This window comes from Felis catus, chromosome A1 (assembly GCF_018350175.1).
Source record: "Felis catus isolate Fca126 chromosome A1, F.catus_Fca126_mat1.0, whole genome shotgun sequence".
NCBI lineage: Eukaryota > Metazoa > Chordata > Mammalia > Carnivora > Felidae > Felis > Felis catus.
Window position 1 is genome coordinate 121679278 of NC_058368.1, and position 25836 is coordinate 121705113.

The following is a 25836-nucleotide window of genomic DNA, read 5'->3' on the forward strand; positions in this document are numbered from 1 at the left end:
TCACCCCATGCTTTTTGGCCACCCAAAATGCCTCCCCACATTATCTGTGCCCAGTGTAGTCACATGCTTCTTACATAGGAGCTGGCCTGACCTCAGCGACGAGGAGCCCCCTGCCCACAGGGCTGGGTCTCTTGCCCCTCTCCCTCTGCTGGGCTCCCCAGGATCTGAGCTAATCCTTGCTGGAGGTCTTATCATCTGTGTTGCCAATTTTGTTTCTTAGTCTTCCTCCTTAGACCACCAGCTCCTTAAGGACAGGAGTTGGTTTGTTTCCATGTCCCTAGTGTAGGGCTAGTACGCATTAGAAAGGCTGTGAAATTTCTCCAATGAGTGAGTGTGTCATTTCACTAATAGTGACTTCCACTAATAGTGATTTGCTTTGTGGTTTACTTTTTAGTGCAAATACTTTGGCCTAACAGGTTCTTCTGCATAAAGGGAGCTGTGACCTTTCATGACAGTCCTGGAAGCTTGCTAATTAAAAGCTCGTGGAGTCTTGATGTTCTGCGCAAGTGACTGGGCTGTGGGTAAATTATTTCTACTGGTTTCTATTTTGTTCTAAAAACCCTACAGTATCTGGTGATAACAGATTTCATTAGCAAGGGAATTTGAATATAGCAGAGTGAATCAAAGTCTAAAACCAGTCTGTTGAGAATATACATCTGTACTATACTGCATATATAGGTGTATATGTGTGTGTGTGTGTGTGTGTGTGTGTGTGTGTGTTAGTACTTAATACTTGATCTGTAAAGTTGGAGAAGTTATCCCTGTGTATTACCTAGGCTGTCCAAGTCAGAAATCTTTTTTTTTTTTAATTTTTTTTTTCAACATTTTTTATTTATTTTTGGGACAGAGAGAGACAGAGCATGAACGGGGGAGGGGCAGAGAGAGAGGGAGACACAGAATCGGAAACAGGCTCCAGGCTCTGAGCCATCAGCCCAGAGCCCGACGCGGGGCTCGAACTCCCAGACCGCGAGATCGTGACCTGGCTGAAGTCGGACGCTTAACCGACTGCGCCACCCAGGCGCCCCAGAAATCTTTTTTTTTTTTAACGTTTATTTATTTTTGAGACAGAGAGAGACAGAGCATGAACAGGGGAGGGGCAGAGAGAGAGGGAGACACAGAATCCGAAACAGGTTCCAGACTCTGAGCTGTCAGCCCAGAGCCCGACGCGGGGCTCGAACTCACAGACCGCGAGATCATGACCTGAGCCGAAGTCAGATGCTTAACCGACCGAGCCACCCAGGCACCCCTGCAAGTCAGAAATCTTAATGTTGCCTAAAACTCCCCACCTGTCCCACACTCAAATCCAACCCATCACTGAGTTTTGTTGATTCTTTTATTTTTTTTTAAGGCTTTATTTATTTATTTTGAGAGAGAGAGCGCACCAGTGGGCGAGGGGCCGGGAGAGAGGGTTGGGAGAATCCCAAGCAGGCTCCAGGCTGTCAGCACAGAGTTCGACACAGGGCTCCATCTCAGAAACCGTAAGATCACGACGTCTGCTGAAACCGAGAGTTGGACGCTTAACTGACTGAGCCACACTGGCGCCCTGATTCTTTTATTTTTTATTTTTATTTTTTTAATGTTTATTTATTTTCCAGAGAGAAAGAGAGACACAGAGTGTGAGTGGGGAAGGGACAGAGAGAGAGAGGAGGACACAAAATCTGAAGCAGGCTCCGGGCTCTGAGCTGTCAGCACACAGAGCCCCACGCTGGGGCCGAACATGTGAACTGAGAGATCATGACAGGAGCGGAAGTTGGTTGCCCAATTGCCTGGCTCTGGATCCTATCTTTTAAATAGTTTCTGAACCTGCTCCCTCTTCTCCATCTCACTGTCATTGTTTCAGCTCAAAGTCCCATCGTGGTCAAAAACAAAAGCTTTCTAGGTCTCCCTGACTTCAAGTTTGCTGTGTTTCAACTCCTTATCTGCACTGTAATCCAAGCGATCATTTTAAGAAGCAGATCTGATCCTGTCACTCCCCAGCTTGGAATTCTCAAATAATTTATCACCTGCAGAATAAAATAGAACCTCACCCACCTTTTCAGTCCTGCTGCCTGCCACTCCCCTATATGTTAGTCCTTCCGTCACGTAGTTCCTAAAATTACTTCCAAAACACTGTCCTTAATACATCCTTTCCTAGTCCTTTCTGCTGCCTCAGTTTCCACCTCCACAGCGCATTCTCCCTCCAAATATAGTTGCCCCTTCTGTATTTCTGCCTGAGTTCCAAGCCGTATGGCATAAACGTTGGAAGCAAGTGTAGTAGTGTGGCATTGACTGAATAGGGCACTTACTGTAGGAGTTCGGGCCACTCAGTTAACCTTTGTAATGTCATCTGCAAAGCGGAGATGATAAGTCACAGCTGCGTTTCACTGTCATGAGGAGTTACGTGCGAAGTTCCATGTAAAGTGCTTGCATGTAGTAATCACTCGGTAAATATTAGTCATTTGTCTTGGCTAAGATTTGGCTTATTTACCCCTTTTCTAGACTGTACTCCATGGACAATGAATCTCGCATCGTTAGCAGCTATGATAGTTCCTCACACAAAATGAATGTTCATTACATGTTTGCTAGAAGGGACAAATGAATGGATTTGCCAAATGGACAAGTTAATTATCTTCTGAATCCAAAATTAGAACCCTTGGTCTGATACATTTTGTGTAATGAAGAAGAGTTCAAGTAACTTCTAAAATGGTGAGTTATTACTTGAGCAATAAACAGTGATTGCCTCAATCTGTCCTGACACTTGTGTGAAGCTTAATGAGACACTGCAGGTGTTGAGTTTTATAAATTTTGAGAGACCGAACTTTCTGTCAGATTTAACCAAGGAAGTAAAGTCGTAGAGACTTGGGTTCTAGTCCTGTGTCTGCCACTAACTGGATATATGACCACGACAAAGTTAATAATCTCTCAGGGTCTCTATTTCCTCATCCGTAGACAAAGAATGTTGGACCAGATGAGATTCCTTTCAGCTCTCCAGTAAACTCCTTTTGTAACTTCTCAGGTAGCAATGTAGGGAATTTGTATCTGACAGATAGTCTATAAAACAAGTGTAATATAACATATAATATAATAACAAGTGACAGTCTTAAAACAAGTCTTAAATATTAACTTTCAACAAGGATTCCTGAGATGATGTTGTTTTAATTTTGAGGAACAAAATCTTAATAGTATGATTTGGGGGCTGGAATGAGCCATAAAAGACAGGATTGTTGTTAATAAAAGAAAGAGAAGGGCTCCCTTTGACCAATTCAGTAAAAGAAATAGTGTTTACTTTACACAGTGGATTTGGTGTACTGTTTGGATCAATAAGCAAGATGTTGTAAATGTGTCATTGAGTATTCTGGGGACAAATCCAAAGGTTCTAGCAAAATGCATACACAGTGGACTTAGATCCAGTCATCTGTGTTAATGAAACCAAAGCTTGCAGATGACTAGGTGACTATTCCAGGACAAATCCAAATGAGGGTAATCTTAGGGAATGCGATTACCATTTAATAAGCGGAGGCCTAAGTAATCACATGGTATCCAACTGAGGAAAAATTGTGGAAACGAAACATAGATAGTTGTCTTAGTGCAGGTGTCTTCTACTCTGTGATTCATAGATCCCAGGTGGTCAGTGGAACTATCTTAAGGGTCTACAAATTCATGAGCTTGTCAACCACTTATTGTCTGTTGACTGAATCAATCAATTATGTTAATGATAAAAATGACTTCCTTTCTGTTTGTTCCCTACAGAGCAGAATGGAAAAGAACACATTTCTTTTTAAAATGTCCTTCTAGGGGTGCCTGGGTGGCTCAGTCGGTTAAGTGTCCGACTTTGGCTCAGGTCATGATCTCATGGTTCATGGGTTCGAGCCCCGTGTCGGGCCCTGTGCTGGCAGGTCAGAGCCTGGAGCCTGCTTCGGATTCTGTGTCTCCCTCTCTCTCTCTGCTCCTCCCCTGCTCACACTGTGTCTCTCTTTCTCTCTCAAAAATAAATGAACATTAAAAAATAAATAAATAAAATGCCCTTCTAGTTAGGGAAGTAGGCTTTGGTGCACATGAGAGGAAGAGCAGAGAGATCCCCAATACAAGAGCATACAGAGGTGGTCTAAATGGAAGGTATATCTCTATTTGGAATAGTGAATTATCAGTCCGTCATGACCCACTGTTATTAAAAATTCAAATCAGATAACTTACTGCCCTTGTTCTACTTCCAATCTCATTGAGCTGTTTTCTGATAATTTCGCTGGCTCTGTAAGTTGGCCCACAGGGAGGACAGGGACATCTAGCTCACCTGACTATTGTAATTCTCTGTAAATAAACTGGCATTCTGGTTTGTGGAGATGGGTCTTTACGTGCTCACTTTAAAGTGAGTGTTTTGACTTTGGTTCTGGTCTTATTGTGCCAACAAAATCTGTTGGGGAGACTGCAAAGCTAGGAGTGCAATCCTTAACCACAAGTATTTCCCAAGATCAAGGGCATCTTGGGAGGACTCGGCACTTAGGTAGCTGAGACTTTTCTAGGGACATCTCTTTGCGTTACTTGCCCTCATCATTGGATAAGTGTCTCATCTCGTCTTCTCAGTTTGTAGATGGATAAATTAAGGTAAACATCATAATATGGCTGTGGTTTGTACCCTCTGTCCTTGGTTAGCACCACTGAAAGCTAGTTGTCTGGAAGCTTATGACGCATTTTGAAATCTTTTCATTTTGAAATAATTTTGAATTTACAGAAGAGACACAAAGTTACCACAGAGATACCCTAATGTTAACCTATTATGCAACCATAGTACATTTATCAAAACCAAAAGGTACAATTCTAACTGAACTACCAGCTTTATTCAAATCTCCTCAGTTGTTTTCCCACAAGTGTCCTTTTTCTGTTCCAGGATGCAATCCAAGATACCACATTGCATTTAGTTGTTACATTTCCTCTGCTGCCTTAAAGCTGTGATAGTTTCTCAGTCCTTCCCCTTCTGTCATGACTTACACACTTTTGGAGAATATCGGTCAGGTATTTTGTAGAATGCCCTTAATTGCTATTTGTTTAATGTTTCCTCAGGTTTAGACTGATGTTATGGATTTTGGGGAGGAATGCCACGGAGGTGAAGAGACCTCCTCATCACATCGTATCAGGGGTGCACACCTTCACTAAAGATATTAACCCTGAGCACTTGGTTGAGATCGTTTGTGCCATATTTCTTCACTCTAAGTGTAAACTCTGTTAGGTAGAGTCCCTAAGTTCAGCCTACACTCAAGGAGAAGAACATCAACCTCCACCTTTTGGAGGGAGGAGTCTCAAAGAATTCATTGGCATATCTTAAAACCACTGCAGTATTTTATAAATTTTGGGTGGAGATATTTTGAGCCTATGCAGTATCTTCTTTGTCTTCACAGTTTCATCCACTAATTTAGGCATGCATCAGAAGAACTTGCCTGCAGCATGATTACTTTGGTATCCTAACGGTGATTTTCTGTTTTCTTCGTTGCTTCTACATTTATTAGAAACAATATTTTTAATGGATGTCAAAACTCCAGTGTGTTTTGTGACCTGGCATCTTTTCATCTGCCTCTTCAGTTTGGCTTCTGTGGCTAAATCCTTCTCTTGAGAATATCTTTTCTTCTAGAAGAGAGATTCACAGGTTTTTCCTTTTGTAGTGATCAGACTTTCTCTACGTTTTGGCATTTAAACAATATTATACATACCATCATTATCAGCTTTCCAATGAAAAAGTCAGACAGGAGATTTCTGTTACCTTAATCTGTTTAATAGGATGCTCTTACTCTTTCTAATTTTATTTTTATTATTTTAGTATAGTTGACATATAATGTTACATTAGTTTCAGGTGCATAACAAAGTGATTTGACAAGTTTATACATTATGCAAAGCTCGCTATGATAAGTATAGTGACCATTATGACTACAGAGGAGACCTTACTCTTTACCTATCTACTTTAGCTTGTGTTGGGATAGTTGGTATCATCAGTTTGCTTTTATTCTCTTATCTTTTGTCAGACTATAGACTAAAAATGTAAGCAGCTACACTTTGCTGTGTACCAGTTTAAACATTCTTTTATGTAGTTCCCTACATTTCAATGTTTCAAGGCTTAGACTATTTTCTTGGTTAGCGGAAAATTTCAACTATTAAAAAGTAGAGAGGATAGCATCATAAACTATCACTTCCCTATGACCCAGCTTCAACAGTTATCAAGGTACAGTCAGCCCTGTTTCATCTATGACCCTCTCTCCTGCCTTGTACTTCCCTACGCTTGTTTATTTTTTTATTTTTATTTTTTATTAATTTTTTTAAGTTACATCCAAATTAGTTAGCATATAGTGCAACAATGACTTCAGGAGTAGATTCCTTAGTGCCCCTTACCCATTTAGCTCATCCCCCCTCCCACAACCCCTCCAGTAACCCTCAGTTTGTTCTCCATATTTGTGAGTCTGTTCTGTTTTGTCCCCCTCCCTGTTTTTATATTATTTTTGTTTCCCTTCCCTTAGGTTCATCTGTTTTATCTCTAAAAGTCCTCATATGAGTGAAGTCATATGATTTTTGTCTTTCTCTGACTGACTAATTTCACTTAGCATAATACCCTCCAGTTCCATCCATGTAGTTGCAAATGGCAAGATTTCATTCTTTTTGATTGCCGAGTAATACTCCATTGTGTGTGTGTGTGTGTGTGTGTGTGTATATATATATATATATATATATATATATATATATATATATACCACATCTTCTTTATCCATTCATCCATCGATGGACATTTGGGCTCTTTCCATTCTTTGGTTATTGTTGATAGTGCTGCTATAAACATGGGGTGCATGTGTCCCTTCAAAACAGCACACCTGTATCCCTTGGATAAATGCCTAGTAGTGCAATTGCAGAGTCATAGGGTGAATTCTATTTTTAGTTTTTTGAGGAGCCTCCATACTGTTTTCCAGAGTGGCTGCACCAGCTTGCATTCCCATATGCTTGTTTATTTTGAAGTTAATCCCAGTCATTACGTTATTTAATCTGAAAGTCTTCAGTTGGTATTATAACTTTTTTTGGGAGTCAATTAGAAATGATCATCAATTAATCAGTTTGCTCATTGACTGATTTATTGACTGGCACTGAGCTACATTCAAGAGAAATGAACTGAAAAAACATGAATTCATTCCCTAGTGTCTTGGAATCTAGATTCAATTGGACATTGAAGTTACTCTCTGAGCCAGCTTAGTTACTTCCTTTCTTAGTTACTTAACTTCCCTTTGTCCCAGTTTCTTGATATGTAAAAGGGGATAGTAATGATACCTTACTTAGACGATTGTTGAGCCTGGGTGGCTCAGTCATTTGTGTCTCCAACTCTTGATTGCAGCTCGGGTCATGATCTCAGTGTTCATGGGATTGAGCCCCTACTGTCAGTGCAGAGCCTACTTGGGATTCTCTCCTTCCCTCTCCCTCTGCTGCTCCCCGCTCACACACTCTCTCTCTCTCTCTCTGTCTCTCTCTCTCTCTTTCACTCTCTCTCAACATAAATAAATAAATAAACTTAAAAAAAAGAAGATTGTTGTGAAGAACAAATGGATAATCTATGGAAATTTGAGCGTGAAAAATTATTATTGATTTTAGTTCATTGAAAGGGAATGAATCTATTGACAACCCATGAGTCTATGTTAAACTTAAAGAAAGGAATTCGAAAAACACCCAATTTGTCTCTAGTTGAGTCGGCTATCAAAACACCTTTTTATTTTGAAAGTTCACAAATAAAGGGAAAGAATCACACATTTATCTACCTTTTAAAATACACACTGAATTTTTGGGTAAGTAAATAGCTCCTCTTGTTCAGGGAAATCTCCAATTTGCAGAATTGTTAGGTAGTAAACATAGACGGTAACATATAATTAGAAACTTGTTATTTTGCCACCCCGAGGAAATATTGATTCAGGGAAAGATAAAACCATTAAACCGTTTAAATTAATGGTTGATAGGTAGGATTACCGTTCAACCAATTTTGCCCAAAATAGTCCTGGTTTCTGACCAGAGTCCAGGCGTAACTATTAATAGTGCAGCTAGTACACTGGTTATGGTGGAAGGATAGAGCTGTCACTGCTGTAACCCAGTGTCACTCTCAGCATCATTAAGGGTGGGATAATCAGATATGCCTGTATTTCTGGGTGTGTTATAACTGAAATAAACAGCACTACTTATGAAGTTCTTTTCATAAAAATGTTCAACTTATATCTAACCAAGTCTTCGGATCTAAGTTCCAGCTTCCAGAAATACAAGGGTTAGAGGAAACAATCAGAGAGATCCAGAGGGTGGAACTGGCCTGGTATCTTCAGCAAGTCAGTGTCCTGATAAAAGGAACTCTTGTAGGTTAAAAGTGACCTAAGCAACATAGCAACCAGATGCATTGCATGGTTCTGAATTGGATCTTGCTTTGGCCAAACCAGCTAAAAATGACATCTTAGAGACAGCTGGGGAAATGTGAATATAGACTTGGCATTACCCTTAATTTTGTTAGGTGTGAAAATGTTATATTTGATACATAGAAAACTATGTATTTTTTTAAGAGATACATACTGATGTATTTAGTGGTAGAATGTTACGATGTTTATAATTTAAAGTACTTCAGCGTTAAAAACAAAAAAAGTTGACAGGAAAAGAAATAAGACAATATATGTAAAACATATCATATACACACTGCTCATTGTTACAATATGTAGTAACAAGTGATTGGAATGTTACAGAGACATGAGTGGTGTTACAGGAAAAGAATCTAAAAGGGGAAATAGCAGGAAGTCAGGTTTTCTCTCTGAACACTGCTTTCTGGAGAAGTAAGGTGCAAGTTGAGAGCTAAAAGATGACCCCTGGCGATGGCATGCAACTCTTGGGTAATCTCCTCCCCTTGAGCGTGAGCTGGACTTACCAATTTGCTTCTAGTGAACAGAATATGGGCAGCAGTGATGGAATTTCACTGCCAACATTAAGTTACAAAAAATCTGTCGCTTCTGTCTTGGGCATTCTGTCTCTTTCTCTTTTAGATTGCTTATGGTAGGAGAGGCAAATTGCCATGTTGTCATCAGCCCCATGGAGACATCCAGGGGGTGTCCTCAGTTTTTAAGAACCTGCAAGGAAGTGACACATGCCAACAACCAGATGAGAGCACTTAGAAGCAGTTCCTTGAACTTCATGTGAATCTTCCCCCTTGGCTGACAACCTGATTGCCGCCTCACAAGAGACCTCCAGCTAGAGGCTGAGCTTGGATTCCTGACCCATGGAAACTGTGAAATAAGAAATTTTGTTGCTTTAAGCTGTTAAATTCGGGGGCAACTTGTTGCCCAGATATAGACAACTAGACACAGATAAGAAAGAAAGCAGGGGTAAGCTACTATTCTTATTTGCTGCTCTGACCCACATGTTGATTTAGTATGATGTTTACTCTTCATAGAGTAATATTGTTCTAGTTTCTTGGCTGATAGCTCAATGTCTTCATGTAGACATGTGCAAAAAGCTGAAAATTATCTTGATTTTAACCGTTTAGGTAAAGCATCAGCTAGCAAAATGCCCCAAAGCAACTCAGTTAACAAATATTACTTATTGAGGCCTGTTCGTTGCTGCCTAGGCCATGGTAAATGGTCACTTATGAAACCTTATGGCAGCTCTTTTATTTTCCAAATAGAGAAGCTGAAGCTATGGAAAGTCAAGTAATTTGCCCAGGATTATGCTGCCAGTAATTCATAGAGTCAGGACTAGAATCCCGATCTCATTTCATCAATCAGCTATCCATATTGCCTCTTAGGTAGCCAGCAGGTGTATCTCCATTACTGAGTTCTCTTCCAATGTTTCAAAGACCATTATTTCCCCCAACGAGGAATAATATAGCTGCACAGCCCAGTAGACAACACTGGCCTCTCGGGTGAATGAAGACTCTGCTAGATGTTGGGGATTCAGTGAAGAAAATAGAGTCCTTTCAAAGTATTTCAGTCTAGAGGGAAGAGGCAGAAATGGTCTGTTAACTATGCTATCTTTCTGGTTTGGGTGGGATTTAGCAGTCCCCAGTTGGCTTTGGTGTGAGATACATCTGTGCTTGAAACCCTAGTTTCACTTTTTATTGGCTGTGTGAATGTCACTTTGCACAAGCTATGAAATCTCCGTCAGCCTTCGTTTCTCCACATATAAACTGGTGACAATACGTCTGCCTGTAGGGCTGCTGAGGGGATTAACCATAGTGTATGCAAAGTACCTACGATAGGTTTAAGATAGGTGTTCAGAAATGCCTGATTCTGCATTGGAACCACGTTTCAAGAGTCACTTCTGCAGGATGACTTCATAGCCAAAACTTAAAGCCCTGATGATATTAACTAGTCTTAAACAAACACTGTCTCTTTACCTCACTTTGACAGACTAAGTTTCAGGCTCTGTAATTCAATTGTTGCCAATTTGGCAACGGTAGTATTTGTTGTTCTGTTCTGTGCAGCTATGCACGTTTTCAGTAACCTGAGTTATCATGCTTTGGCCACAGGGAACTGCATTTGGTCTCTTGCAAGATGCACTGAGCCCCTTTATATTTTCACATTGATTCAATAAAATGGCTCACTGTAGATGCAGCTCAGATGAGATATTTGCTGTATATTTTGTGTAACTGTTGAGTGCAAAATATGCAAATTTCAAGCTCATGTTTATGTGAATAAGCTATGGCAATGAAACAATGAAATACTTAAACATAAAATCATATACATATGATACATATATATAGGTATGCCTGCTCTACGTATCTAAAAAAAAAGATGATAAAATTAGATATAAATATCTTAATGTCTGTCTCTCTATAGATAGATATAAGTAATAAAACTATCAAATGATAAAACTTTCATTACAACAGCAGAGTGTTTCTTCCATTCATTCAAACTGACAGTTTGTTTTCATCTTTTATACATGCCACTGATTTGCTTTCTATAAGGTATCTATTTTGGGATGCTTTATTTCCCCTCAGCACTGGGGAATAGTTTGTCATGAGCCATCTATATCAGTATTATTCTCAGAATAGTTTGGCATGATTTGGGGATGTATGCTGCTACTGAAAAAGGGATCTAACTCCCACTCTTAGGCTCCAGTTTGTTTGAATGTCATATAGTTAGTGAAATTTTAAGCATTCTTTTCTTTAAAAAAAACCTTTCTTTTAATGTTTATTTATTTCTCAGAGAGAGAGAGAGAGAGAGAGAGAGAGAGAACAAGTGGGGGAGGCGCAAAGATAGGAGGAGACAGAATCAGCAGGCTCCAGGCTCCAAGCTGTCAGCACAGGGCCCAATGCGGGCCTCAAACTCACAAACGGAGAGATCATGACCTGAGCTGAGGTTAGACGCTCAACCGACTGAGCCACCCAGGCGCTCTGCATTCTTTTCCTTCACCAGTTGAAGCTGTGTTTAGCTCTTACTACATTAAAAAACATTTTTTTAATGTTTATTTTTGAGAGAGAGACACAGAGAGAGAGAGAGAGAGAGAGAGAGAGAGAGAGAGAAAGAGAGGAGAGAGCCCTTATTACGCTCTGCCATTTGCGAGTTTGTGAAGTTACCTAAGTTCTCTGTGTCTCAGTTTCATGTATAAACTGTAGCCATTCACAGTGCCCACCTCTCAGTGTTTATGAGACTTAAAAGAGCTAGTACATGGAGAGTACTCAGGACAGTGCCTCGTACATGTGGTTAGGTCTGACTAAAAATTATGTATTATTATTTTAATATTTTGAATTCCTTCATGATAGATAGGGCTCATCATCTTTATGCATTTAATACCCTAGAGCCTACAGCTTTATTTAAAAATTTTCCATTTATTTATTTATTTATTTACATTTTCCCTTTAATAAAAAGAGCAATAAACAGACTTCCTTCTGGGTACCAAGGTGTGCTGAATTCAGAGAGGCATGAAGGGCAGATGCTTTCTACTGTAAATTGCGCAGAGGTTTGCCATCTCCCACTTGTCTTAATACGGCAACTTATAACACTCATCAGATGACGATACACTTTAGGAGACACTTTGGTAGTTAGTAATCTTTTATTAATAACGTGGCTATCAACGGGTGGTCGCTTAACACGCGATTCTGAAAAGCTGGGAAATAGCTGATTTCCACAGCAACTCTGTGATTGGCTTAGGTCCAATTCAGGTCGATTTTTGATTGGCTCTCGCAATGGAAAGGGTCTCTGCCTGAGCCACTATTACCCATAAGCGGCCAACATGGCTCCACAATTGGCTTTCCTGGAAGCCGGCAGACACGTGGCTACCGCAGGCCCGGCAGTACGTGGGAGGACCTAATTTTGCTTACCGCCAGAGGGCGCCGGCGGCTTCTCGTTGCTCTAGTCTCATTTCCCATAAAGCCTCCGAGTAACCAATCACCTGGCTGTCTGGATACCGCTTTCAAAGTCGGCGGGCCATTTCGCCAATCGCAAGGCAGATACCTTCCTCAGCCTGAAGATTGATGGAAAGCTTCACCAATAATTTCATTGATCTCTGCGATCTCCCCCGCCCTCGCACGGGATTGACGATCCGACCGGCCAATCGGGGACGCTCAGTCGGCGGGTGGATGAACGCGGCCCTCTGTAATGGCGGAGCGTGGCGGGGACGGGGGGGACGGTGAGCGATTCAACCCGGGGGAGCTCAGGTAAGGGGCGCTGTCCTCCCTTACATTTCAGCATAGTGGGGCCCCAGGGGCTAGGCCTGCCGCGCGGAGATCCGCGGTCGGGGGGTGGGCGGAGGAGGCGCAGCGGCTCGGGGCCAGGACCGCATGGGGTTGGCGAAGGGGGAAGGGGAAGGTGGCTTGAATGAGAGAGCCGAGCCGGGCCTGGGCCGCGGCCTCCTGTGCCCTCTCCGGGCGCGCCCTGCGGTTTTCCCTGGGCCCCAGCGCCCCTCGCGGCCTGCGGCCTGCGGGCCGGGTCCGGCTTCCCGCCTTGGGGCCCCGCCTCAGCCTCGTGCCGCCTCCGCCTCGGCCCACCTCAACCTTCCTCCCGGCTCAGCTCCGCTGAGGGCCGGGCTTTCCCCCATCGACTCCTTCCACTCGCACTTAACTCCTCGGGATCCCTCGCCACTTCTGGCTCAGCCTTCCCCACGCCCTCCGCGGCCCTCGGGGGTCCCCACGTCTGTCCTGTTCCTTCTTCGCCTCATCGCTTCTTTTTCTGAACTTCCTGTGTGTTTTCTTCCTTTCTCTCTCATCCGTTTATGCCTCATGCCGCATTTGTGAATAACAGCAATAGCGACAGCCGTTTGGTACGTGTTTCTGTGTGCCTTTGGGGTAGTTGGCTATTGTCATTTTTGCAGGCCACAGACCAGAGCCCTCTTCAGTTAAGTTACTGGCCCATCGTACAGGTGAGGAAACTGAACCTCGTAGGGGTCGAGGAAGTAGGACAAGGTCGCATTGATGGAATTGTGGCTCCAGGAAGTGGCTTGAACCCAGGCAGTCAGGCTCCAGAGCCAGCAGTCTGGATCGCTGTTCCATTCTCGTGCTTACGCCATTGCCCTAAAGAGTGCAGTGACCTTTCTTCCGTTGGTATCTTAGTGCCTATGGGATTTGTAATTAAGATCTGGTGCAGTAAAAGTGTCTTGATAAAGTAAAATTCTTTAGTTTTAGTGGTTTTTGAGGAAAAGAGATCCTGAGCTTTATGTATGTTTGGTACTTTTTTTTTTTTTTCTGGATAAGGGAAAATGTCATTTCAGATGTTCAGCTCTCATTCTGAATTGTGCCATTGTCAGCATTTGAAAATGAAAAAGAGCAGTGTAGGTTATGAGGACTCTTTAGTATTGTCTGGAGCTCAAGATGAAATTGTAGAAAGAAATGGGTATTGTTACTCAAGTGTTGAGGAAAAAATTGTCTTCTCAATTCTGAATTGTCACACAGAGAAATCCTTACTTGACAGGAGTAAAATCTTGTTTTCTTTCAGGGGCGAATTTCATGTCCTTTAAACCCCATATGTACGTTAGTAATGAGTGATCAAAGTGCATTGTCAGGGTGGTTCAGTATTAGTGATGGAAAGTTTATTACTGATTGTGATCCCAAGGGAACAGTTACTTACCTCGTTATTGGGAACATTACTTTGCATTTTAGTACTTTACAGAGTAGCCTTTTAGACTTTGTTATTAGTAGTCTAGACATTGTTGTAAAAGTGATTGGAATAGGGTTGTAAATTAGGTGTTCTCTTGCAAATATTTTAGATCTTAGCCTCCTGGGTTGGAAATTGTTTCCAGAGCATATTGTAAAAACTTTTACTTATATAAAATAACTGACTATAGCATTTCTCATGGTGTAAGAGAAATTACCTGTTTATGTGGCTTCTTTGATGGTACAAATTGAGGCTTATTTTTGTATTTGTATTCTTAATGTGTATCATGTTGTGTCTGCCATAGTGCCTGGCAAGGGAGGTGTTGGATGGATATATGGTAAATAAAAGAATATAGGAGATTACAGATGGTTTACTTATGGACCTACATTTAGTGTGTGCTTTGTGACAGTCACTGACCTAGGTACCTGCTGGCAGGGGAGCCTTGAACCAGACCAAAAACTTTTGTCCTCAAGGAGCTTCCATGCTAATTAAGATTGATCTAAATTTCTAAACTGGACTAACCTCATATCAAATGAGATCAACCTCCCAAGTGTGAAGAGACTTATTCAAGGTCACTGAGTAATTGGTAGGGTCTAGGTCTCCTCACAGTCTTACCACATAATTTGACTCCCATATATCATGATGTAGCATCTCTCTATTTTTGTCCTTCCTATTAAAGTATTTGCAGCATTGTCTTTACCACTGGGGAGATTGTATATCCTAGGGAGAGACATTTGTTCTTGTAAAAAAAAAAAAAAAAAAAAAAAAAGTCTTCTATTCTTGTAAGGAGCTTTCTGTTTTCCAAAAAGGTTAGAAGTGGCAGGGATGCAAATAACCTACAGTAGACAAAATTTATTTAGAGGTCCAAATGCCACCCGTCCCTTAATGGTTGAAGACCATTAACAACGCTTTTGTAGAGTCGTATTTGTCTAGATCTTTTATCCAAGGCCTTTGTTTACCTGTTAATACTTTGTCTGATGACAAGGTACTTGGGAGTCTCAATTTCCTCAACTGTAAAATGGGAATAAGAATACACTGGTGCTACCACTAGCCAGCTGCCTTAAACAAGGTATTTTTCTGTGCCATAGTTTCCTTTGTAAAAATGGTGCCAAACTTACCTAACTAGTAAGTTTATGAGGATTGTGAGGACTACAAGAATTAGTACAAACACCGTCCGTGTAACCGTGCTTGGTATATAGGAAGTACCCAGTTTACATGACCATTGCAAGAGTAATGCTTGAACAGTTACCGTCCTGGGCCCTGGGATGCAGCAGTATGCCAAAGAGGATCTTATATACTAGCGGGTGGAGAGAACCCAGAAGTAAACAAGTGAAAGATTTCTTAGTAACATGTATCATAATTGAAAACGCAAATTGGGTTACGAGCCAGAGAGGGACTGGGTTTGGGGTGAGAAAAGAGTTTGAGGTAACATCTGAAGTGAGGCCGAATGAGAAGGAGCCAGTTAGGTAGACATCTGGGCTAAAGCATGCCAGGCCGAGGGAACAAGTGCACAGGCTTCAAGGTAATGAACTTTTATTTAAAGTATTTGATCAAAAAATAGGTCGGTAGAGGTCAGGTTATATAGATTCTAATAATAGTAATTATAGTAATGTAGCTAACACTACAGTATAGCTAGCTTTCTCACATTAATACCATTTAACACTTACTACTGTTACACTAATGTTATGGCCACAGTAATAATAGCTCCTGCTTACAGGGGGCTTAAGTGTTAGGTGCTCTTCCAAGTACTTTATTAGTTCATTTACTCCAACTTGAAGTTTCTGGTGAGGTTGTTGGGATGCAACTGCGTGTACAGAGAGCTCAACACATGTGCTATACATATCTGACATCAGAAGGTGGCACCTTTAGGCTGTTGATGGAGGAAATTCTGTGAATTTTGTCACCATTTTTAGTGGCAGACTTGAAAGTTAAGCTGTCTAGTCAAATGGACATTGCTTTTTGAAGTTGAGCACTGTGCGAGGTAATGATAATTTACTGGGTAGCATATGCTATCCTAAATGCTTCACAGGGATTATCTCACTGAACAGTGAGATAGGAGATAGCTCTTATTTCTCTGCCCCTGCTAATTTACATTAGTATACTAATACTGAGTATACTCAGGCTCAGAAATTATGTAACTAGCCTAACAACAAAAGGCAGAGTCCTGATTTGACTTTTTTGTGATTCAAAAGCCTCACCGCTTAACTTCAGCCTGTAACTAGGAAGTGAAAATCTAAAGAAAGAATTACTGTAAATTTTTCTGAAAAGGGAGAGGCAGATTCAAAGGAAATCAGAAGATTAAGGTACATTATTAACTTGAGACTGAAACACAGTATCTTTCCTTGGTGGTTCACTTTTTTTCTGCCCGGGGGTTAAGACTTTCCTGTCTGTCTTTAGGGAGTGTGTATAATATGAAGACTGATTATTTTGATCCCATCCTTACTTCTTTTTGCTGTCACCATTATTACCTCATACTTTGCAATCCCGAGTGCAGGATAATTTGCAAATTTGGTTAAATACTCTTGGAATAGTAGCTCTTGGATGTGTTTACAATCCTAGTGTTCTCATGGAAGTCATACTGGTTCTTAGGATTTTTTTGTGACAGAATTGAACTACAGTGTGGAAAATTTAGAGAAAGTTCAAAGGATGATCTTAAGCAGAGGGTTGAAGGATGTAGGAAAGTTGGAAGAGCCTGGTGAGAAGAGAGTATGAAAATGATTATTTTCAGATATGCATAAGGAATGTAACTATTAATCTCATGGGCACAAAAATGTAAATTTCATATATAAAGAGAGTTATAGTAGCTTTTGAGAAGAATAAGGAAATTATGTTAAAAATAATTTTTAGGGGCGCGCCTGGGTGGCGCAGTCGGTTAAGCGTCCGACTTCAGCCAGGTCACGATCTCGCGGTCCGTGAGTTTGAGTCCCGCGTCAGGCTCTGGGCTGATGGCTCAGAGCCTGGAGCCTGTTTCCGATTCTGTGTCTCCCTCTCTCTCTGCCCCTCCCCCATTCATGCTCTGTCTCTCTCTGTCCCAAAAATAAATAAACGTTGAAAAAAAATAATAATAATAATTTTTATAATGTACCTACTTGTAAGGTAACTTAGGTACAATAGTGCCTAAATATTGGCTTATTCAACGAATATTGAGACCTACTATGTGCTGGGAATATACAGGAGAGCAAGACAGAATTCCTGCTCTAGAGAGGCTTACATAAACAGCATGGTGTAGTGTTTAAGAACTGTTTGCCTGTGTTCAAATCCTGGTTTTACTGCTGAACCAGCTGTGAAGTCTTGGGCAAGTGATACTTCTCTGTGCCTTAGTGTCCTCATCTTTAAAATGAAGTTGATAATGCAGTTGACCCTTGAACAATGTGGAGGTTAGGGATGCTGTCCCACCCCCCACAATTTGAGAATTGAAATATAGCTTTTGACTTCCCCAAGACTTAACTATTAATAGCTTACTCTTGTCTGGGACCCCTTACCCATAACATAAGCAGTTGATTAACATGTATTTTGTATGTTAAATGTATTATATACTGTATTCTTACAGTAAAATAAGCTAGAGAAAAAATGTTAAATCACAAGGAAGAGAACATAATTTAGTACTGTACTGAATTTATTGAAAAAAATTTGCCTGTAAGTGGGCCCGTGCAGCTCAAACCTCTTTTGTTCAAGGGTCACCTGTAGCATCCATCTCATGGCGTTAAGATGGTTAAATGAGGGGCACCTGGGTGGCTCAGTTGGTTAAGCGTCCGACTTTGGCTCAGGTCATGATCTCGTGGTCCGTGAGTTCGAGCCCTGCGTCGGGCTCTGTGCTGACAGCTCAGAGCCTGGAGCCTGTTTCAGATTCTGTGTCTCCCTCTCTCTGACCCTCCCCCGTTCATGCTCTGTGTCTCTCTCTGTCTCAAAAATCAATAAACGTTAAAAAAATTTAAAAAAAAAAGATGGTTAAATGACTTAAAAAGAGCTTAGAGCACTGCCTGATACATGGTAGCATAAAATATTTTTAAAAATTTTGTTTTTTAAAAAAAGCACTTGTGAGAGGAGATAGGTAATACCATGTATGTGATACTTCCTATCTGTTTAAATGCCATGGGAAAAATAAACCAGGTGATGACCTAGAGGTTGAAGGATGGGATGGGGTTCAGTGTAGCGAAGGGTTTGTCCTTTAGTTAAAGAATATTCATGATCTCTTAAGCTGCTACCCCCCACCCCCTGTAAAAACTTTGTACTTGGAAGTAATTTCCAAAAGTTGCAAAAATGAAGTTAATACACTTAGGGTTAATATTTTACCTCTCTGCCTTATTATTTGCACTTATGCATGTTCTCTTTTACCCTGAACCATTTGAGGGTAAGATATAGTTAAGTGTCTGTTTTCTAAGAATGGACATACTCTCCTCTCTAATGATAAATTATCAACTTCATAAATTTACACATATAACAGTACTTACTCTCCATATCCCAGCGTTGCCCATTACTTCACTATATCCTATTAGCAAGTCTTCTCTCTAGTACCGAATCCAGTCTAGAGTTAGTATTGTGTTGTCATCTCTTTAGCGTCATTTAAAATCTACGACATTTCCACAGCCTTCTTTTGTCTTTTATGTGTAACTTTGACATTTGTGAAGAATACAGCCCTCATTCTCCCTTTGTAATGGAACATTCCTCATTTTGCATTTGTCTAATATTTCCTCATTATTAGATTCAGGTGCTCGGAATAGGTGATTGTGTATCCCTCTCAGTCACTTGGTGTCCATTTGTCCATTTACCTATCTATTTATGAGAGAGAGACAGCGAGAGAGCGAGAGCGTGCTCGCATGAGCCCGGAGGGCAGAGGGAGAGGAAGAGAGAATCTGTAGGCTCCACATCCTGCGAGGAGGTGGACGTGGGGCTCCATCTCACTACCTTGAGATCATGACCTGAGCCAAAATCCAGAGTCCAAAGCTCAACTGACTGAGCCAGCCAGGTGCGCCCCCATTTATTCTTTTTAGGTGATAATAATTTTGATCACTTGGTCAGGGTGTTGCCCAGTTTCCCTAATATGTAGTTGATGTTTCTTCATCCTGCCCTGCAACTGAACATAGCATGTGGGGAGACATTTTAAGACCATCAGATATCATCCTTATCCAGATTTCCTCCTGGATTTGGTGACCACTGATCATTCTTACTGATGCACTTTTTACCACGATGGTTGTGAAATGATGACTTTCCAGCTCCACTTGATCTTAAGGGCCTCTTAAGTTTGATTTTAGAGATGAATAGCTATATTTTATATGTTTGAGAAGGAAAAATTTATACATTGCTTTCCCACACAGGATGGCTCAACAGCAGGCCTTGAGGTTCCGAGGCCCGGCTCCCCCACCAAATGCAGTGATGCGAGGCCCACCACCTCTCATGCGACCTCCTCCCCCTTTTGGTATGATGCGAGGCCCTCCACCACCACCTCGGCCCCCCTTTGGACGTCCTCCTTTTGATCCCAATATGCCGCCAATGCCTCCTCCAGGAGGGATTCCTCCACCAATGGGCCCTCCACACCTCCAGGTAAAGAATGTAGAAGTTGTCATTTGTTTGTCAATGTCAGTATTGATATTGTGTATGAGTTTTGCTTAAAAACTTGTTCTTAGTTTCATTTATAGGAAAATGGGAGCTAAAGAGAACATCCATATGTAAATGTGTTGCTCCAAAAGCAGTAGTAACAACATAATTAGTATAGAAATTCTGAACGGGAATTTATTAGATGGTGAAAAACCATAGAAAAACATACATACAAAACTAGGAATCAGTAGGGTAGTTCTTACCTGCCTTATATCTTGAGAATTGTCTCTAGTAATCTGTCTTTATGGGAAACGAAGTTTGAAATATTAATACGTAGAGTGGGGAGTAATATGTTTTCAGTGATAAATGTTGCCAGTAAGTATTTAAATATTATGAAGTATTTGTATTTCCGAGCAGTTCTCCCAGGAAAATGATGCCTAGGATAGAATTTAGATTTTGTCTCCCTGGGGGAAAAGTAGGGTTATCTTACAATTTTAGAAATAGAATTATTGTGGGATTTCCTTAAATAAAAACTTTTCTGGTATTTTAACCTGAAGCATAATATTCTACTCTAGTTTATGTAGACTCAGTTATCTGTCTGAAATGATGTCCTGAAGGTATCAAGTCTCAAATGTCTACTTTTGAGAATGTATTCTTTTTGTTTGAGTATATATCTTTGTTTTCTTACTTTATCCAGTCTGCACACCCCTGAAACCAAATAAATACAGTGCTGTCATCTGTCCTCCATTTGCTTGGATAATCAAGAATGAACTTACTAAAAATAGAAAAGGGTAATGATGTAGCATTTAAGCGATGTTAACTCAGTGTAGATAGGGTTATATTTATGGAAGAGACACAAAATTTTAATATTTTGCTTAATAATTGTATTGCCTTCCAAGTAATGAATAGTTCCTACCCCCCACCCTTAAACAAAATGTTATGAGGCTTTTATATTTCCTTGAAGATTAGAAGAAATCACTTTTTGACCTACTGACTGTGGTATAACTTGTTATAGGTGGATTTTTTCTTATTTGTGCTTTCAAGAGTTAAATCTACTTGTAGAATATTGTAAAATGTAATGGACTGATGTAACCCTCTAATGGAAATAAATCAGATGTTGTAATGCGATACTTTCTAATGTTGTGAAGCTTTTCTTGTTCTCCATGGATAATTGTGTGGTTGTACTTTAAATCCAAATGATTTCCAGCTAACGGTGCATGAGACCTATTTGGGGTGGTTATTTCAGAGAACATGGGTCTGTGTGCTGATGCTGGAAAGACATGAAACTGAATCCAGAAAAACCTGGAGTATGGAAAAGAAGACATTTTTAGGAAAAGGAAATGCATTTTCACATTATTATAATGTCCATTGCATGACACAGAATAAGATGCTTTGAATAATTGAATTTTAATGTTACTCATAAATTATAGAGGAAATCTTTTTAGTTCCTTTTCAGAATCTGTTTTTAAATGTCAGGCCACTTTTCTGCTAAGATATAGCAGTTTCAGTTAAATTGTTTGGTTGAGGGTCTTGTGTCAGCAGTCATTGAAGAATGACAGTGAAGGAATTATCAGAGATAGGATTGGATCAGTAATGGCTCCAGGATTTTTTTTAATTATAATGTTATGTCATTTAAATTCTTATTTTCCACTAAAAGTAAAATGGGTAACTATTTGATTGTGTCTTTTAAAGTTACTGATGTTTATGTGTTTGAGCTACGTTATTAGTATTGCTTCAAAAAATAGAAAATGACGAATATTTTCCTAGCTTATAGTTGCTTCTTACGGGAAAAGAGAATAAAAGGGTTAGGTAGAGCCGATTTTTCTTTTCTTAGAAAATTATTTATAAAATAATGTTTCTGTTATGGTTGGTTCCTGCGATAGGTGACCTATGGAGGCATTGGTGTGCCTAGTGTTAAACAAGATCTATGACTCATTTTTTTCCTTTTGAAAAGTAGCCAGTGCCCACTGTATGAAATATGCAGTTAAAGTGTAAAGAATAAAGCAAGATTCACCCGTAATGCTATTCACCCTGTTAGTATTTTCATATATTTCCTTCTAGTGTGTTTAGTAGTCATCTTTGTTAAAGAGTAACTTCTATAACCTTGGTGAATATATTTGCATGGACTAGTTTTTACTACTAGAGTGAAACTAGTTTCAATTATAGTACTTGATGCTTGGGTAGAATTTACTAATTTGAAGGTAAAAAAGAGAAGTACAAATGACCATTATTATTGTTGTTAATTAACAGAGACCACCTTTTATGCCTCCACCCATGGGAACCATGCCTCCTCCTCCGGGTATGATGTTTCCACCAGGAATGCCTCCTGTGACTGCTCCTGGTACTCCAGCACTGCCTCCTACTGAGGAGATATGGGTTGAAAATAAAACTCCAGATGGGAAGGTAAATTATAAAGTATATTTAGGTTGTGATCTTGGTGACAGGAGTAAAAGTTAAGAGTTCTGGCAGGTGGAGATCAACGACAGTATCCTTGCCAATTAAAATGAGTCTCAGATAAGCACTGGATAGGGTAGAACTCAAGAAAGGCTCACTGGATTAGACTTCTGCACAGACATAAGGTTGTCTGGAGTGCTTGTATATGTTCATCTGTGATTCTGAGTCCCCAAAGTAACTCTGAGGTTTAGTGTTTGCCAGGAGGACTTCTGGAACTCAGCATATAAGAGTACTCACAGCTAAGACTAATTACAGTGAAAGGATCCAAAGCAAAACCAGCAAAGGAAAAAAGGTACATGGGGCAAAGACTGGAGGAGACCAAGCACAAGCTTCTAAGAATCCTGTCAGTGGAATTACATAGGACATGTTTAATTCCTCCAGCATGGAATGGTTACAACACGTGTGAAGTGTTGTCTACCAAGGAAGCTCACCTGAGCCAAGGTGGTTGTGGGTTTTCAGGGAATGATGGGAACCCTCTTAAAATTCAGGTTTCCAAATGCCAGTCACACGCCAGCTTTGCAAGCAGGGCTTTCTGAAGAGAGCATTCTAAGGCCTGCTTTTAACTTTCCGCATAAAATAGAACCTCGATTTTCCTTTTTGTGTTAAAAATATAGTGTGCTCATTATAGAAAATTAGGGGAAGGGGGAGAAGGGGAAAATTACTTAGTTTCATACCTATTATTACCTATGGTTTCAACAGCCAGTTTCTCTTCTCTAAGTTTTTTTTCCCTCTTCTCTAAGTTTTTTTTTGTTTGTTTTTTTAATACTTCTTAAGAGAAGGTATAGTTGCGTTAGTGTTTTTTAATGATAGTTGACAGATTCTGGGATACCAATGATTTTGCTTCCTCTGCAGGTTTATTATTATAATGCTCGGACACGTGAATCTGCATGGACCAAACCAGATGGAGTTAAGGTTATTCAGCAGTCAGAACTGACACCTATGCTTGCAGCCCAGGCTCAGGTTCAGGCCCAAGCCCAGGCGCAGGCCCAGGCGCAGGCCCAGGCTCAAGCGCAGGCTCAGGCGCAGGCACAAGCACAAGCTCAAGCGCAGGCGCAGGCCCAGGCCCAGGCCCAGGCTCAGGCCCAGGCCCAGGCCCAGGCCCAGGCACAAGCACAGGCTCAGGCGCAGGCGCAGGCACAGGTGCAGGCGCAAGTACAAGCACAAGCAGTAGGAGCTTCCACCCCTACAACCAGTAGCCCAGCACCTGCAGTGTCCACTTCAACATCATCATCCACCCCATCCTCTACCACTTCTACCACAACAACTGCCTCTTCGGTTTCGCAGACAGTATCAAGTGAGTACCAGCCAGCATGTGTTTTCATTTAGGGGTTAGAGAAATGGACAGGTAGGGACTGCATTGCAAAATGATCCTAGTGTTTCAGGTATTATCCTTCATGTTACTTAAAATACATTTTTGACATTAAGCCTTTTGGGTTAAAAAAGAACAGAAATTTCCATTAGTAGAAGAAATTATTTGTCCTGTTGGAATTCACAAAGCTAAACTAGGAAGTGCAGAGTAGCTATCCATCTTGACCAAGTAATAACGCTGGGTGCTGTGGGGTTTGTAACATAAGTAGAAGTCTTGGTTCCTGTCTCACAGGGCTTCCAGTTTTTCTAATTGAGGCAAGAATAATGCATGTGAAACAATTAGAGAGTAGTGTGCACAGCTATACAGTGAAAATAGAAGATGCAGGAATTCAAGAAAAGGGAGAGACAAGTAAGTGGGTGGACTGTGGGTATTGAGGTTGATCGTGAAGGATGTGCAGTAGGATTTGAGTGGATTTGAAAGTAAAGACCGGTCTTTCAGGTAAGGGGAACATCATAAACAAAGGTCAGGAGATGAGGATAAATGCAGTTTATTGGATTGTTAAGAAGCTCTTCTGAGGTGGGGAGGGGGAGTTATATTGGTTAACAGATTGAGTAAGAGTGAGACCAGGTTACAGAGAGTTTTAAGAACCAGGCAAATGGGTGAGGTGAGCAGGTTCCAGGGTCTAGCATAAGTGTTCTGGAAGATTTTTCTGGTGTTCTTTTTTTTGGGTGAGGGGTAGTATTGAAATAAGTAGCAACTTTTCAGTAATCTCATTTAGAGGTAGGTAGGTTTTAGAATGGGATACGGGCAGATGAATGAGGAGTGGAGATAGAAGCAGTCAGAAGGGTAAGAGAATTTTCAGGTATAATGTCACAGAGGCCTCAAGGTTAGACTTTTTCTAAAAAGATGAGAGGGATTAATAGATTTTAGGAATGGGGAGAGAAGATTTTATTAATTTGTTTGAAACAATTGTCATTAATATGTATGCTATTAGCTTTGGGAGATTTTTGTTTATATGTTTTATATATTTTTATGTATCTTTTTAATTTATAGGCTGAGATTGAAGTCCAAAATATTTAAATAATGATTTTATTGATATGATTATTTGTTATGATACTGGTATGAAGATGCATAGTTATCCCTATAGGTGATTAGAAGTTGGATTATCTTGCTACCTCGATAATAGATGAGAATAAGAAAAGTGCCCTAGCTTCAGGGACTTGGGAATTATTAGTGTATTTTATCCTGAAAGAAATTTGTAAATGAGAGAGATTCATAGTAGATTCAAATTTTATCGCATTTGATTGATAGAAAAAGTAACTGAGGAAGTAAGGTATACCTAATATGGAGACAATTAAAAAAAATTTTTTTTTTTTTGATCTTTATTTATTCTTGAGAGAGAGACAGGATGTGAGCAGGAGAGGAGCATAAAGAGAGGGAGACACAGAATCTGAAGCAGGCTCCAGGCTCTGAGCTGTCAGCACAGAGCCTGACACGGGGTTCGAACTCACAAACCGCGAGATCATGACCTGAGCCGAAGTTGGATGCTCAACCGACTGAGCCACCCAGGCGCCCCTGGAGACAGTTTTTTAATGGCTGCACTTGATATTTTTTTAACAGCTTGGGGGAAAATGCACTTAGTAGGGAGATTAAATAATGCTTTATAAAAGTCTTTTCTTTCTTAGCTAAGGTGAATTCTGATAGAGAAGCGTAACGGTGACCATAGCCAGCTGACTGAGGGGCTTTGCCATTTTAGAGGCTAGTGCTTCTAAAAACCTGTGTGGTAAGGCAGGAAACTGCCAGTTTTTATGGAGTACCTGTTGTGGTAATGGCAGAAAGGGATTAATAAAAGCGTTGCAGTTCTATGTGGAGGCTCTGTGTTGTTTATGCTTTGTTCCCTTTCTTCTTAGGAAGGAGAAATAGTAGTACTTTGTTTTAAGGAAGGTTGGAGGTGAAATAATTTAACTGTCCTATATTCCATTTCTGTGTTGGAATGGTCTGTCCTTATAGGCCCATAGCTGTCTTGCTGTTATGAGCTGTTCTATTCAGAACTCCTTTTTGTCCTTTTTTGCACTGCGCTTCAGTGATTGGGAGGCCTTTATTCTAAGAACAGAATAGCAAAAGGGTGTTCTTTTTACTGCCTTTAAACATTAATTTTGATGTTCTTTCTGAGTATTCCTGACGTCTGTTTTTATTTCACTTGGTTCAGTATCCTGAAGTGTTGTCCTACTACAATCTTAGTATTTCTCCATCTGTTGCACTCGCTTGTCTTTTTTCATTAAGATCTGAGGCTGGATAAGTAGTATATTTTGAGGCCTAGCATTTTACTAGTTATTTTAGCAAAAGGAGTTGGTAGGAATTTTTCTGAGCATTAAGTCCTAGCTACCATTCTCACTAGTTTCCCATTGAATTCTTTCATTGCCTTTATCTCTGTCCTTTCATGACTCATGGCCACTAATCAAATTTAGAAAATCCTGTGTCAGCAGG

The 25836-nt window shown here is 40.5% G+C and overlaps 1 protein-coding gene and 1 long non-coding RNA gene across 8 annotated transcripts in view; both read left to right on the forward strand.

Moving 5' to 3' along the window:
• The first annotated feature begins 392 nt into the window (after positions 1-392).
• Positions 393-10718, forward strand: LOC123384772. Of its 2 annotated transcripts, none has more exons than XR_006596306.1 (3): positions 393-521; positions 2479-2685; positions 9009-10718. It is a non-coding gene; the product is annotated as an uncharacterized LOC123384772 (long non-coding RNA). The 2 variants fall into 2 exon arrangements; XR_006596326.1 differs by having other exon boundaries at positions 394-517.
• A 1748-nt stretch (positions 10719-12466) lies between these two features.
• TCERG1 (transcription elongation regulator 1) overlaps positions 12467-25836 on the forward strand; it is a 60968-nt gene continuing 47598 nt past the window's right edge. For 5 of the 6 annotated variants that reach the window (XM_045060542.1, XM_004001503.6, XM_045060556.1 and 2 more), the window contains exons 1-4: positions 12468-12619; positions 19367-19592; positions 21837-21989; positions 22893-23334. In XM_045060542.1, coding sequence (XP_044916477.1) covers positions 12561-12619; positions 19367-19592; positions 21837-21989; positions 22893-23334 — 880 coding nt within the window. In that variant the 5' untranslated portion in view covers positions 12468-12560. Of the gene's footprint in view, positions 12620-19366; positions 19593-21836; positions 21990-22892; positions 23335-25836 lie in introns of all 6 variants that reach the window. The other variant, XM_045060560.1, reaches the window with a different exon arrangement.